The sequence below is a fragment of the Pristiophorus japonicus genome, chromosome 2, assembly GCF_044704955.1.
Source record: "Pristiophorus japonicus isolate sPriJap1 chromosome 2, sPriJap1.hap1, whole genome shotgun sequence".
In the NCBI taxonomy this organism is placed as follows: domain Eukaryota; kingdom Metazoa; phylum Chordata; class Chondrichthyes; family Pristiophoridae; genus Pristiophorus; species Pristiophorus japonicus.
The window spans coordinates 317,802,780-317,819,579 of record NC_091978.1 but is presented as its reverse complement, the minus strand read 5'-3'; the positions used below and the strand labels follow the sequence as shown (position 1 = coordinate 317,819,579).

The following is a 16,800-nucleotide window of genomic DNA, read 5'->3' as shown; positions in this document are numbered from 1 at the left end:
CATGGCCCTTCATCAGCAGCCCTAAAGATTACATACAAACCCATGGACAATAACGGAAAGGCAAAGAGCACCCAGCCCAACCAGTCAGCCCCACACCACTGCAACACCCCTTATACTAGAAACATCTACACTCCACCCCAACCGGAGCCATGTGATCGCCTGGGAGAGGCAAAAACCAGATTAAAAACCCAGGCCAATTTAAGGAGAACAAATCTGGGAAAATTCCTCTCTGACCCATCCAGGTGATCGAAACTAGTCCAGGAGATCACCCTGGCCGTATTCTATTCCCTGCAATACTTACCATTATATCTGCACCAACCAACAAAAGGTCATCTAGTCTAATCCTAATTATCAGCTCTAGGTCCGTAATCCTGCAGGTTATGGCACTTTAAGTGCCCATCCAACCATCTCTTAAAAGTGGTGAGGGTTTCTGCATCCAGCACTCTTCCAGGCAGCGAGTTCCAGATCCCCACAACCCTCTGCGTAAAGAAGCCCCCCCTCAAATCTCCTCTAAACCACCTTAAAACTATGCCCCCTCGTAATAGCCCCCTCCACCAATGGAAATAGACCCTTGCTTTCCACTATGTCCAGGCCCCTCAATATTTTGTACATCTCGATGAGGTCTCCTCTCAACCTCCTCTGTTCCAATGAGAACAAACCCAGCCTATCCAATCTGTCCTCATAACTAAGATTCTCCATTCCAGGCAGCATCCTCGTAAATCTCCTCTGCACCCTCTCTAGTGACTAGATTACTAAAATTAGTAACCTTACAACCCTTTAGTTTATATTGCCTCGCCTCGTTCTTGTTACCAAAATGTATCACTTTGCACTTTTCTGTGTTAAACTTCATCTGCCACATGTCCGCCCATTCCACCAGCCTGTCTATGTCCTCTTGAAGTCTGTCACTATCCTCCTCACTTCACTATACTTCCACGTTTTTGTGTCATCTGGAAATGTTGAAATTATGCACCCAATTCCAAGTCATTAATATATATCAAGAAAAGCAGTGGTCCTAGTACCGACCCCTGGGGAACACCACTGTGTACCTTCCTTCAGTCCGAAAAACAATCGTTCACCACTACTCTCGGTTTCCTCTCACTCGGCCAATTTCGTATCCATGCTGCCAGTGTCTCTTTTATTCCATGGGCTTCAACTTTGCTGGCAAGCCTATTATGTAGCACTTTATCAAACACCTTTTGGAAATCCACGTATGCCACATCAACTGCTTTGCTCTCATCAAACTTCTCTGTTACCTCATTAAAAAACTCAATCAAGTTAGTCAAACACAATTTGCTATTAACAAATCCATGCTAGATTTCCTTAATTAATCCACACGTGTCCAAGTGACTGTTAATTTTGATTTGGTTTATCATCTCAATGCTTCCCACCGCCCAGGTTAAACTGACTGGCCTGTAATTTCTGGGTTTATCCTTAGACCCTTTTTTGAACATTGGTGTTACATTTGAAATTTTCCAGTCCTCTGGCACCAACCACATATCTAAGAAAGATTGGAAGATTTCCAACTTTATTTCCCTCAGCACCCTAAGATGCATCCCCTCCGGTTTTGGTGACTTATCTACTTTAAGTACAGCCAGTCTTTCTTGTACCTCTATCAATTTTTAGCCCATCCAGTATCTCAACTATGTCTTCTTTCACTATGACTTTGGCAGCAGCTTCTTCATTGGTGAAGACAGATGCAAAGTACTCATTTAGTACCTCAACCATGCCCTCTGCCTCCATGCATAGATCTCCTTTTTGGTCCCACCACTCCTCCTACTACCAGTTTATATTTATATGCCTATAGAAGACTTTTGGATTCCCTTTTATGTTAGCTGCTAGTCTATTCTCTCACTCTGTCTTTGCACCTCTTATTTTCTTTTTCACTTCCCCTCTAAACTTTCTACATTCAGCCTAGTTTTCACTTGTATTCTCGACCTGACATACACCCACTTTTTCTGCTTTATCTTACTATCTCTTTCGCCATCCGGGGAGCTCTTGCTTTGGTTTCCCTACCTTTCCCCCTCGTGGGAATGTACCTCGACTGTACTCGAACCATCTCCTTTTTAAAGGCAGCCTATTGTTCAATTAAAGATTTGCCTGCCAATCTTTGATTCCAATTTACCCAGGCTAGATCCGTTCTTCTATCCAAGAATATTTAGTACCCAATCCTGCCCTTTTTTGAGCCAGGTCTCAGTTATTGCCACAACATCGTATTTACATGTGGCTATTTGCAGCTGCAGCTCACCAATCTTATTTATCACGCTTCGTGCGTTTGCGCACACGCACTGTAAACCTATCTTCGACCTCCTTGTATTCTCTCTTAGTCTGACCCCATCTAATACCATACTATTTTTTACTTTGCTATCCGTCACTCCCAATCCTTTGTGCACCTTGTTTCTCCTTTCTAATGCTACATCCTGGTGCCCATCCCCCAGCCAAATTAGTTTAAATCCTCTCCAACAGCAACAGCAAACCCCCCGTGAGAATATCAGTCATCAATATATCATCTTGGAATCACATCTGTGGTGGCAGAAATGCCTGTCTGTTCCCCTAACTATTGAATCCTCCATCACTAGTGCTTTCCCTATCTTCCTCCTCCCTTATTGTACAGCTGAGCCACCTGTGGTGACGTGGACTTGGCTCTAGCTGTACTCCCCAGAGGATACATCGCCCTCACCAGCATTCAGCCAGTTAGAGAGATGCAGTCAGGGCACTCCTGCACTACCTGCCTGGTCCTCCTCGTCTGTCTGGCAGTCACCCATTCCCTTCTCTGCTTGCAGACATCCTGAAACATGCTCTCCACATAGCTCTCAGCCTCACGGAGGTATTGCAGTGACGCCAGCTGCTGCTAAAGCTCTGAAACCCGTAACTTGAACTTCCCCAGCTGACAACACTTCCTGTACATGTGGAAGTGTCCTGGAGTTCCCACATGGCACAAGATGTGTATTTCACTGGACTGAGGTGCCTTGCCATGCCTCTATTTAATAGATTATTGAACAAAAATAAACCGAAGACTTAAAAAAAAACACTCAATCAGCTGTTCACCAATCAGCTCCTTCTATTATGCTGATGTCACTTTAGGTATTTTTACACTGATATCACTCTTTCAAATTCTGCCTGTGTTGAGTTGCTCTTGCTGCCTCTGGTCGTGGGTCTGTTCTGCAGCTGCGCTCATTATCCCGCTCCGCTCTCCCAAGAAATTGTGTGGCTGGTGGATTGATGGGGGGAATTTGGGGCCATGGTATACAGAAGTTAGCATAGGTTTATGTTCAGTGGACCAACTGTTTATTTCTTGTCTTTCCTTTTTGTAAGTTTAGTGTGAAATGGATGATCTTAAACTTGACATCTTATTCAATTACTTCAGTGCCCAATAGAAGGATGACTTCAAAGCAGATACATTTCATCAAACTCTCAGGCCAAACCTTGGCTTATCTTAATTTTGGAAATACCTTTGGCACTCATCCTTACCTGAGGGCCATTTATTCTCAATCTAATGAGCATTCTCTCCAATGGTTTTTAACATTCCAACAGCAGTCCTGACAGGTTGCATAGTGAGCCACACTGGCTGTTCAATTAGCAATAGTGCCCTGGAATACAGCTTGGTTCAGGCATTGGTTTACTACTCCAGGAATCCACATTCTGAAATTCCCTCGCGAAACCCTTCCAACGCGTTCCTTTGGCTCAACATCTATTTTTGTTTAATTATGCCTTTATGAAGCACCTTGGGATGTTTTTGTGTGTTAAAAGTGTTATATAAAAGTAAATTGTTGTTATTAGAGCTTGTGAAATAAAGCAAGCGAGCAAGCTCAGGATGTCCCAAAGCACTTCACAGCCAATGAAGTACTTTTGAACTGTAGTCAGAGTTGTAATGTAGGAAACGTGGCAGCAAATATGCACACAGGTAGGTCCCACAGAGTAATTAAATAATTGTCCAGGTCATGTTTTAGGTGTTGGCTGAGGGATAAATGTTGGCCAATAGATCGGGAGAACTTCCCTGCTCTTCTTCAAAATAGTGCCTGGGATATTTTCCATTCACCTGAATGGACAGATGGGGCCTCAGTTTAACGTGTCATCGGAAAAACTGACACCTCCACCAGTGCAGCACACCATCAGCACTGCATCAAAGTGGCATCCTAAATTATGTCTTCAAGTGTCTGGAGTGAGGCTTGACCCACATTTTCTGACTCTGAGGCGAGATTGCTACCAGTGAGACGTGGCTCACAACACAGAAGGCTGATTTGGCTGTTAATCATCAGGCATTGCATCTTGGAACTACAGTATATTGATCCCAAAAAAGACTTTGCTCACCTCCTGTTCCTCAAGGATGGGAGAGGTGGAAATGAATTGCAGGGCTTGTCACACAATTGCATAACTGGTACAATTCCAAAAGCATGGAGCTTGCAGCCAATTTACTCCTACTCAAAATTCATTAATTAAAACAGTTTTAACCTACCTGTGCTCAAGAAAATACCAGAATTATAAGCTATCCGAGGTAGGTTATGGTTAAATCTGTCAATAAATTTGAAACCTTCCAAAGCTGTTAACTATCCCCTCAAGAAATTCTACACACACACTTCAATTTTACTGAGCAGCAGATTTTGGGGGGCGGGGAGGGGTTAAATTAACATTGCTCTTTTTTTTAAATTCAACAATATTTTTATTTAACAAATTCACAGATGAACTCATGACTATTTAGTTCTGCATTTGCACTAAAATGATTGATAGTTTTAAACATATCAAAGCACATTTGCTTTCCAAGTAATGCAATGCACATAGCATAAAGAGTATCAACAACAAATCCATAACAGTTGGAATTTAATTATGAACAATGAAATGTAAGACGATTCACAGTTAATATTCATTTTGGTAATTATAATACAAAGACATTAAATGCATTGCACATAATCACAATAAAAATGGGAATGCTATGCAGCACTTTGACACTCTTCACTATTCTTTTTTCTATATTTACAAACATCAAATTGTGCAATACTTTTAACCAGTTTAGAATGGCACCATGCACCATAGTAAACAGTTACACTCATACATTCATAACAAAACAGTAGTGTCAGTCTTTAAGTTACCATTATGAAGCATTTTCCAGTTGATTTTTGCTAATAATAAAGTTCCATAAAACTGTGAATTCTAATGAAGCGCTACTCAAAATAATATACAGAACACTATAAAACCCGTAAACGAAATTTACAGCAATAGCAAAAATAACAGTGCTTGTACTCATGTAATAAACTGTTATTTTTGATGTTCTTCCTTGTCTTTTCCTTTCTTTTCTTTTTCATCCTGTAGTGCTACTCCAAGTTTTTTAATCAAAACTGAGAGAACTTTATCTAGTGGATCCATGACACCACGCTGCACCCATTTTGGAATAGTGATTCTGGCATGATGGAAGCCCAGCTTTTGAAGAATATAGTCCACACCCACTGGGTCAATCTTCCTTCCAGTCCAGGAAATTAATCTGTAAAAAAAATTCAATCAAAATATGTCATTTTATATCATCACCAAACATTTCCATAGCAGCTGAAGATCACAATATTTGTTAATGCGAGTTACGACCTGTAGTTAAAGGTAGTGAAGTACCTCCAATACCAAGGAAAGTATTTAGGTGTTACTGTGAACCAAATAAAAGGATGAACTTCTAAAATGTGTGTGCTGGTAAAAAGCATTAAAGTTCTTGTGTTGGAAGAACCATAAAATAACCAGTGTTTTACTGCTTGCATAATATCTTATTCCAGCATTAAAAGGCTTGGTCATTTCCCATAGCATAGGTTTTTAGCAATACTTAGGGGGTTACATAAATCAACTTGAATGCATCAATAGAAATAACTTATTCATAACTTGCGGAGATTATATTAGAAATATTGAATTCTAATTTATTGACACCTACACTCAAGTTGTAATAATTCCTTAACCCCATCATTTGCAAAATAGATTTTATTAACAGTAATCGATAACAAGGTTGTAAACGAACACAGATAATGAGGAAAGCCAATCACTTGCTCGTTTAGAGAAAATTCAACATTATTAAGTTGAGAGATCATTCTTTTGAGATAGCCACGATTATACTATTTTTTGAAAGTTATGCATTTGATAAAGAGAAAACTATCACCTCCATAATTTTCTTCATTTTTATCCTGAAGATGCTGACTCGTGCTTGGGACAGTTATACGAGTGCTGGCAACACTTTTGTTACCTTGACATGTGTCCATTCTTCACATAAGGAGCAGAGAGAGAACATCAGCAAGCTACTTAAGCCATGGGCTCGAGAGCAGAGTAACTGGTGCTAGAGAAGTCACAGAAAATTAGCAGCTAGAACCCTGGCTGATTTCCCCTCTCCTCTTTGTAGCTCAGGAACGTGGAGACCAATTGTAGCACTTAGTGCCACCCCAGTTGAGATTAACCAACTCAGGATAGACCAGGGATAAAACCCTCTTGTCTGCACAGCTCTAGTTTCAGATTATCAGTACATTTCATGATTGATTTATCAGGGAGGTTTATGGAAGGAATTCTGAAGTTTGGTTAACAGGCACAGAACACAGAGCAGATAATAACCCTGAAATTCCATTTTCGCCTTCCCGTGGGCATTTTAGAGAAAAAATACGCACCTATCTTAAGCTGGTGCCCACGTTGGACTTTGAGGCTGAGGCCTCCTTCGGCTGCAATTCGCAGCGTGTGCACATTGACGCATGCGCAGGCCTCAAGCTGGAGTCACATGGCTCTGGGCAGCCAATCAGGTAAAGTATCATAGTAATACGAGTTCCGCAGGGTCCTAAACTCCTATTACTATGATTGTGATAGCGCCCGAAACACCCACTACACAGCCCCAAACATCCAAAACACTAATAAAAAATAGAAAATAATTACACTACATTAATTTAAATTAAAGTTATTAATGTTTAAAAAAAAAATAACTTCCCAATTAAAAATTTTTTTTTCAGGCCCAAGATTTTTGAGGACATTTGTAAGCATAAATAACGGAAATTTCCACTCAAGTGTCCCCGCTCCCGAGATGCGCGCGATCTGTTAAGCCAGAAACTTGACAGGTCGGAAATGCCGGTTTCCAGCGCATGCGCATTGCGCGCTGGAAACCGGCATTTCCGATGGCTTTCCAAACTCCATACGTACCCGGGGAGATCGGAATTTCAGGGCCAATGTTATACTGAAAGACTGAAGGTTTATTAGTAAGAACAGTAACCTTATGCCAAGAAGTTTACACTGGAATATTTCATAATTTTAAAGTCATTGGGCATAGGTTTTTAGGAGATATGATTGTAAAATACAGATTATAACAGGCAGCCATTTGTCTGGATGCTAACCTTAATGTGGGTTCCAGGTGCCAGGTATTACAAACAAACTCTCTCCAGTCCACTGTTGTATAGATCACCTCCTCAGTTTTATCGGTGGAGCTGTCATCATGAGCAATAATAGGACTTTTTTGGCCTGGGCGAGAGACAACAATTCGAGGAGGGAAAATAGCTAGGAACAGACAATAAAAAATAAATCAATCTTTTCTTCTGTAATTAAACAGCAAACCTTAATAGCTATACATACATAGAAATGATGGCAACTGGGTATCTCGGTGAAGGCAGTCTTTGCAAATTCTCTTAAATGACTTTTAGGACATTACAAGCAAGAGACCGTGAAACTCCCTATGATGTACCTCAAGAACCACAAGACTACTGTTAAAGTTAAGAACCATGGGGACCCAGGATAAAACATGACAGTGGATAAGGAATTATATAAAATATATTGGAAATAAAAAAAGAGTATTCATAAAATATGGTGCATCAGAATGGGGTGGGGAGAGATGTTAAGAGGCATACTGTTGGGCTCAATGCTTGGACCACTTGTTTTGTTTTATATAAATGATTTAAATGTCAGTTTGGCTAAATTAGTACCATGCTCACCTCCAAGTCAGAAGGTTTTTGGGTTCAAGCTCCACTCCAGGACTTCAGCATATAATCAACGCTGGCACTCCAGAGTATTAGTGAGAGGGTGCTATATTGTTGGAGGCTCTGTCCTTTGGATGACATGATAAGCCATCTGTCTGTTCCAGTGGTTCAAGTGAATGTTACAGATACCATAACACTATTCAAAGAACAGGAAGTTCTCCCTGTGTCTTGGTCAATATCACTTCCTCAAACAGTACCAAAAACAGGTAATTCACTTCATTGTTGGTTGGATTTTTCTCCATAACAATCACCGCAATTAAAAGTAATTCCTTTTACATGAAATATAAAGGGGCTGAAATTGCCTATTTTTTGAAGAAATGTTACCGCCGGGGCAAAAAGGAGTTACCACTCAGTTGGGGCAGAGTGGCCGATAATCGAGACATCGCCCTCGTCAATTTTTCCGGTGGAGAAGGTGACCGCCCTGCCCGTGTTCCCGCCCTCACCGCCCGGCGGCGACCCCTTTCTGCCTGAAGTCAGCCCGACAATGGTGGCCACGAGATCGGCCGGGCCGTCAACAGACAGCCCAGCACCCCCTCTTGGTTGTCGGACCGCTGGCCCGGCTGAAGTCCTCCCTGGTGGCCCACTGGGCACCACTAAAGTGGCTGCAGAGCTCGCAGCGGCCCGCCCCTTTAACTGAAGGGGAGGGTCGTTGTGACGCATCGCGCTGACATCATAAGTGGCGCGCTAACATGCTCAGCACGGCGCTCATGACACCTTCCGCCCCACTCCCAACCCACTTCTGCCCCGCCGCTGCTCGACACACTCAAATTGAAAAAGAGGGCAAAATCGCACTAATCATCGCCCCATTGATTAGGTCCACAATTAAATCAATTAAAGTGCGCCCCGTTTGGGGCGGAGGGCAATTTCGGCCCCAGATAGTTTTGAGACATGGGGGCCAAACCCATGGCTGCCGTCGACCGACAATTAAAATAAAATGGGACGTGCCGCCCAGCCACATGCAGTTTCCCACCGGAAAAAGCTGTCGAGGGCACCGACCGGTGGGGCAATTTCCCTCGCGGGGCGGAAAGAGGTTGCCGCTGGGCAGTGAGGGATCGGCGCGTGGCCAACGGGGTGGGAACACGGACGGGGCAGTCACCTTCTCCGCCGGAAAAATTGACGAGGGCAATGTCCTGATTGTCGGCCACTCCGCCCCGACTGAGCGGTAACTCCTTTCCGTCCGATACCATGCCAACGGCTCTTAAAAAAGGGGCAATTTTGGCCCCAGGATGAGGTGCTTTAGAATTGTAAATTGGATGGAGAAATCAAATGCAAGTTTGCTAAATTTGCAGCTGACACAAAGATAAGGAGACCAGTAAAGAATAGAGAATGTAAATAATGATTTGGAGAAGGATTTAGATTGGTTAAGAAATGAGCATACATATTGAAGTTTAACAATTTCTATTGGGCAAGAAATTAGCATCTGAGGCACACAATGAAGGAAACAGAAATAGCAGAGGAAGGCAGAATAGAACCTGGGGTAACAGTAGGTTTATCACTTTCATTGTTACATCAATGTATAGAAGCAATTAAATCAACTGCCAAATGCCTTTAAATTAGAAAAACATCCCAAGGTTTTCACACATGTGCAATCAGGCAAAATTGATACTCAACCAACAAAGGCATTATTAGGAGCGGTGACCAATAGCTTGGCCAAAGAAGCTTAAAGGAAGGTCTTAAAGAAAGAGTGGGAGATGTATAGGCAAAGGGAATGCTGATGCATAAGAAGCAAGAAGCAGAGGACCGGAGAGTTCTTGGATGACAGGATTGTTGGGATATAGGAGGTGAGAGGTAAAGAGGGGCAAGGCTATGAAAAAAATTAACACGAGGATGAAAATTTTAAATTGGAGGTATGGGGGGACCAGGAGCCAATGTATGTCAGGAAGGATAGAACTAATGAGTGAACAGGACTTGGTGAGAGATAGGATATGGGCAGCAGTGTTTTTAAATGAGTTTAAAGAGCGCAGCAGATAGAAGGCTGGGAATAGTAGAGTCTGGAGGTGACAAAGGCAGATGAGTGACGGAAGTATGCAATGTTCTGGAGGTGGGCAATATTATGGAGGTAGGCGATCTTTATGATGGAATTAGCAGCACGGGCGTGAAGTGTGTGGCAGGAATTGACGACAATGGCTTTGCTCTTCCCAATGTATAACTGGAGGAAATTGTGGCTCATCCAAGACTAGATTGGGTACGGTAGCACGGTGATTATGTTGCTGAACTAGTAATCTAGAGACCTGGAATAATGATCCAGAGACGTGAATTCAAATTCTACCAGCTTGGGAATTTAAATTCAGTTAATTAAATAAATCTGAAATAAAAAGCTATTATCAGTAATGGTGACCATGAAACTATCAGATTGACATAAAAACCCATCTGGTTCACTAATGTCCTTAAGGGAGGAAAATCTGCTGTCCTTACCTGGTCTGGCTTATATGTGACTCCAGACCCACAGCAATGTGGTTGACTTTTAACTGCCCTCTGAAATTCCCTAGCAAGCCACTCAATTGTACAATCACTATGAAAAACACTAATAAAAATAAAACCAGATAGACCACCCGACACCGGCTATGGACCTGACAACAGCACACTCAGCCGATCCTGCAAAGTCCTCTATATGAACACCTGGGCACTTGTGCCAAAATTGGAAGAGCTGTCTCACAGACTAGTCAAGCAACAGCCTGACATAGTCATACTCACAGAATCATACCTTTCAGCCAATCACCGTCCCTGTACAGACCCACCAGAGGTGGCAGCACAGTGGTATACAGTCGGGAGACCTCAACATTGACTTCAGACTCCATCAAGTCTCATGGTTTCAGGTCAAGCATGGGCAAGGAAACCTGCTGATCATCACCTACCACCCTCCCTCAGCTGATGAATCAGTACTCCTCCATGTTGAACGCCACTTAGAATAAGCACTGAGAAAAGCAAGGACACAGAATGTACTCTGGGTGGGGTACTTCAATGTCCATCACCAAGATTGGCTGGGTAGCACCACTACTGGCCGAATCCTGAAGGACATAGCTGTCAGTCTGGGCCTGCGACAGGTGGTGAGAGAAGCAACACGAGGGGAAAAACTTACTTGACCTCGTCCTCACCAATCTACCTGTCGCAGATGCACAGTCCTTATGGAGAGGAAGTCCCATCTTCACACTGAGGACTCCCTCCATCAAGTTGTGTGGCACTACCACTGTTAAATGGGATAGTTTCAGAATAGATCTAGCAGCTCAAAAAAGGGAGGGCCATCAGCAGTAGCAGAATTGTATACACCACAATCTGTAACCTCATGGACTGGCATATCCCTCACTCTACCATTAGCATCAAGCCAGGGGACCAACTCTGGTTCAATGAGGAGAGCACAAGAGCAGCACCAGGCGTACCTAAAAATGAGGTGCCAACCTGAGGAAGCTGTAGCACAGGACTACGTGTATGCTAAATAACAGAAGCAGTATGCTATAGACAGAGCTAAGCGACCTCACAATCAATGGATCAGATCCTGCCACATCCAGTCATAAATGGCGGTGGACAATTAAACAACTCACGGTAGGAGGAGGCTCCATGAACATCCCCATCCTCAATGATGGCGGAGCCCAGCACGTGAGTGCAAAAGACAAGGCTGAAGCATTGGCAAACACCTTCAGCCAGAAGTGCCAAGTGGATGATTCATATCGGCCTCCCCCGAGGTCCTCACCATCACAGAAGCCAGTGCTCAGCCAATTCGATTCATTACATGTAATATCAAGAAACCGCTCAGCGCACTGGATACAGCAAAGGCTATGGGCGCGACAACTTCCCGCGCTGTCGTGCTGACGATTAGTACTCCAGAACTAGCTGTGCCTCTAGCCAAACTGATTCAGAACAGGTACAACACTGGGATCTATCTGACAATGTGGAAAACTGCCCAGGTATTTCCTGTTCACAAAAAGCAGGACAATTACCGCCCAATCAGTCTACTCTCAATCATGGAAGGTGTCGTTGACAGTGCTATCAAATTACACTTACTCACCAATAACCTGCTCACAAAAAATCAGTTTGGGTTCTGCCAGGACCACTCAGCTCCAGAACTCATTACAGCCTTGGTCTAACCATGGACAAAAGAGCTGAAATCCAAAGGTGAGGCGAGGGTGACTGCCTTTGACCGAGTGTGATATCAAGGAGCCTTAGTAAAACCGAAGTCAATGGGAATCAGGGGGAAAACTCTCCAATGGATGGAACCATACCTAGCACAAAGGAAGATGGTTGTCATTGTTGGAGGTCAATCATCACAGCCCCAGGACATCACTGCAGGAGTTCCTCAGGGCAGTATCCTCGGCCCAGCTATCTTCAGCTGATTCATCAATGTCCTTCCCTCCATCATAAGATCAGAAGTGGGGATGTTCGCAGATGACCGCACAATGGGCTAGACTTTCCACTAGGGGGACATCGCCAGAAAAAAATGGGCCTTGTTCCAGCGATGTAGGACGTCTCAGCCTTATTGATCGCTAGTAAAAGGCCCATTTTTTGGGGGGGCGATTTTCTACTCGGCCGTAGCCCGGCGATGTGGAATGGGTGGTGAATTTTTGGCGACGTTACGATCGCCCACCGAAAACGGAAGTCCAACAAAAAAGCTTCCCTTGCAACGGCCTTGTGCGCATGTGAGTGTTTTCTTTTCAGCCGATTTTTTTAAACCACGTTTTGGGAGGTCAGGGGTCATCACACATGCTCAGAAGGCACAGAGAGGGTCAGAGAGAGAGAGTGCTGATAGAGAGGGAGGAGAAAGCTGGAGGAGGAGGAGAAGAATTGTTTATTGTTGCTGGGTTTCGTGGTATAAAAGCCAATATAAATCTCACTTTAATAATCTAAAATATTTATAATCTAAAATATTTATAATCTAATAAATCAGAATGTCGCAGGAGTTTGAAGCCGAAAGGAAAAGGTCAAAAGCCTTTCGTGATGAGGCGAATGAGGCCCTCGTCAATGAGGTGCATGCAAGGTGGGTAGACCTTACACGGGGTGTGCATGGGAAACCTCCACCCCGTGCATATAGAAAAATTTGGCAGGAGATTGCGGCCGTGGTGACCTCTTTATCCCTTGAGGCAAGGTCACTTGACCAGTGCCAGAAAAGGTAGAATAGCTTGGTGGCAGCAGCGAGAGTAAGTTGCTTTTTATATTTCAAATGTTATATTTGATATTCTAATGACTCATGCAAATGTTGATTAGAACATTGAATTTCATGTAATGAATTTCAGTTTGTCATTCTTAAATATATTCATTAATTAAGCCATGCTAACAGTAAGTTGCATTTTCCATTGCAAAAAAATTTCAGTGATGCATGCAAATTTTAAATCATCTCCTGTATTGCATTTAAGTTTGTCATTCTTAAATGGTTTATTAGCAAGTCCATTTGCTTATGCCATGCCGTGCCCTCTTCTTGTTTGCAGAAGGAGATATCAATCAACCGGGCAGAGCAGAGGGCGACAGGGGGCAGCTCTGCTCAACTTCAACCCTTGAGTGAAATTGAGGAGCGTGCGGTCGCACTAGTGGAAATTGAAAGCCGTTCGGTCACCATCCGTGGTCTGACCAAACCCAGCCTCGGGTCTCGTGAGTAATGTATACTGTGTAATGGGGGGGTGGGGGGGGGAGGAGGAGAGCTGGGAAAGGGGTTCGTCAGCAACCCCTGTAATGTGTGAAACAGTATGAAAAACATTTTTAAAAACTTAAATAAGTAACGCATGTAATGTCCTGTAATTATAATGTAATATGCAATATCCTGGAGATGTACTGTTGATATACTAATGATGTCATGTCTGGCCATGCATGCATGCATGCATGCATGCAGCCCGGGTGCAGTCCTTGTGCATAAGAAGCCGGGGATATAGCTGCTACAACTTAATGGGGTATTGAAAAGTATTGATATGTAACGTCTATTGATCACCGTCCTGTTCTAATAAGTTCTTCAAAAATGTCATACGTGTTTTTAAGGTCAACCAGAGAAGCGAGTGTCACTGCAGCCTTCCATTGCACCACCACCAGCCACCTTGGAGGATGAAGAGGAACCACCTCATTACTCAAGGGAGTCATAGAGGAAGAAGATACCTTTTCTCACCTTCTGGCGGAGGATGGAGGAGGAGGAGGAGGGTGAGGATCAAGATATAACTCTAGAGCTGCTGGAATCTGCAATTGTTGTGTGGGGGGGATATGAGCCTGCAGCCATCTGCATTGCTATTGAAGAGGCACCAGGACCAAGCAGTGATGATCCGGCAACGACAAGGCGCAATATATTGCAAACGCCAACCCAACAGAGGTCGGGTCAGTGAGGTGAGCAACTGCCTATTGCAGAAGGGCAGACAGAGTGCTTGATTTCCCTGTGCAGGGAGACGGTCGCAATTGGTTGCGATCTTATCCAGGGGTTCCATGAGTTCTCCACGAACTGGAGCCAGTTCTCAACGAACTTCTCCAACTGGTCTACGGTGCAAACTAGACCTTGGAGGGGATTAGAGAGCAGACCGCCGCAACAAATGCCCTTCGGCATGCGTTCCTGGCTGGAACATGGCGCTGCACCCCAAGGTGTCGTGCCAGCTCAGAGTGCAACCCCTAGCACTGAAGCGAGTACAGAGGATACAGTTCTTCCTGACTCGGAAGACAAGCCTCAGACTATGTCTTCCACTCCATCACCTCCGTCTTGCCGTTGCCCACTCCACGCCAGCTTCGTCCTGGTCTGCGAAGAACAAAACGGGAGGGCAGTGTTAAAACACAGGGTGGTAGAGGACCTGGAGGGAAACGTGGCCACAGGTAGGGAGGGAGTTGGTTGTTTCTTCAAGTTACATGTTAAATTTTTTTTAAGTTCTTGCGTTCATTGTTGTTTGGGGTGGGGTGGGGGGGGAGGGGGGGGGGAAAGAGGGTGTTTATAAAATCTTTACAAAATCATTGTTAAATAAAAAATTTTATTGAGTTAAACAATTGCTGTACATTCTCTTCTAGTTACGTTAAGCATAACATATTTAGTTTTCTGCATTAGTTGTTCATTCTTTTATTTTAACGTGAGTTTACTTAAAATACCAGGCCAGTGCAGGCAGGGCAAAAACGTAACTCAACGCAAATGAAACTTTTGCTTAACCGTAACTGTAAATGAAAATGTAACTATCCACAATGTAAGTTCATGCAAAGCGTTCATAAATGAGCTGCTGATGCAGCATCTTAGCTGCCGCCTAACTGCCACTGCGTACTGATCTTCGGGGGGGGGGGGGGGGGTGCTGCTGGTGGAAACGTGGATACATCGCAAGGCTGATTGTCCTCCCCTAGGTCCTCACCAGCCTCCACTTCCACCTGTCCCTCCTCTTGCTCCTCGCCGGCTGGCTCTTCCATCTCCCCTCCTTCTGGAGGTGGACCTGCAGCCAAGTCTGGCATTAGTTGTCCTCTCCTTATAGCTAGGTTATGCAGCATACAACACACCACAATAAAGTCAGCGACCTGGTCAGGATGGTACTGTAGGCTGCCGCCAGAATGGTCGGGGCATCTAAAGCGCTGCTTTAAAACTCCAATTGCCTTTTCGACGATGTTGTGTGTCGCTATATGGCTTTCATTGTAACGTTTCTCTGCTTCAGTGACGGGATTATGCAGTGGGATCATCAGCCAACTGGCAAGGCCATATCCCTTATCCCTCAGCATCTAACTGTGACCAACTGACTGAGAAACAAGTCAGGGATAGCACTCTCAAGTAGGATGTGTGCATCATGGATGCTGCTAGGAAATGTAGCATTTACTGTCATGATTATTTGGTTGTGGTCGACAACAAGCTGCACATTCAGGGAGTGGAATCCCTTTCTGTTACGAAACACCTCTGCATTCTTTAAAGAGGCTTTCAGGTTGATGTGCGTGCAATCTATTGCTCCCTGCACCTTGGGGAAGTCTGCTACTCTCGAGAACCACAAAGCCGTCGCGGTCTGTGCCTCCCTGGTCATCGGGAAGCTTATAAAGTCCATCCTGTGAGCATAAAGGGCTTCAGTCACCTGCCGAATGCAGCAGTGTGTGGCATGCTGAGAGATATAACAGATGTCGTCAGCTGAAGCCTGAAAGGATCCTGATATGTAGAAGGCTAGGGCTACAGTAACCTACACCTCAACGAACAGTGCAGTGCTGATGGTGCTGGAAGGCTGCAGATCCCCCTTGATGAGCTGGCAAATCTCATCGATGACCTCCTTCCGGAAGCGCAGCCTCCTAAGACACGCGTTTTCAGACAAGTTTAGCTAAGATTGCGTTTCTTTGTATCTTCGTTGGCTGCACACTCGCCTCCTCTGTCTCCATCCACGACTTACTCTGCCACCTCCTCGATTCATCTTTTCAGAAACAAGCTCGAGAGCAGTTACGAGTAATGGCGCAGAAAGCATCGGCCACATTATCAACAATTACTTCACTTTATTAAACTACTCTCTCTCTCTACTATTCTCTCTACACCAACCCCAGTCTAACACTGTATACCAGTCAGTCTAATAGGCCCCAACAATATCAATAATTATTTTCACTTACTATAAATGCACTTTTCACAAAAAAATGCCTATCAGCTAAGCTACTATCAGTAAATTTATATATAAGTTAATATTCTGAGTTGATCTATCTATAAATAACTCGATAAATAACTCTCAACTATCTAGCTAGTTTTTTTTCAGTTGCTTCCACCCTTCCTCCAATCTTCAAAATGGCGTCCGTAGTGCCCACTTCATTCTGTAAAGCCCGGGAAAAACAACTATTTCTCAGCGATGTTTTCGGCCTTCCAGCAGCCCGGCGAAGTGCCGGTGACGTGCCGAAAGTTGGGATGGGCCTTGTGTCGGCGATCAGTTCGGCAAAATGAGCCGAAATT

General features: G+C 44.1%; 1 protein-coding gene across 1 annotated transcript in view; it reads right to left on the bottom strand.

The window, feature by feature from the left end:
- Positions 1 to 4,687: 4,687 nt before the first annotated feature.
- Positions 4,688 to 16,800, bottom strand: part of kiaa1109 (KIAA1109 ortholog) — a 523,818-nt gene continuing 511,705 nt past the window's right edge. Inside the window, exons 82-83 of the mRNA XM_070862493.1 lie at positions 7,332 to 7,491; positions 4,688 to 5,473 (exon numbers count right to left, since the gene is read on the bottom strand). Coding sequence (XP_070718594.1) covers positions 5,251 to 5,473; positions 7,332 to 7,491 — 383 coding nt within the window. The 3' untranslated portion in view covers positions 4,688 to 5,250. The remainder of the gene's footprint in view (positions 5,474 to 7,331; positions 7,492 to 16,800) is intronic.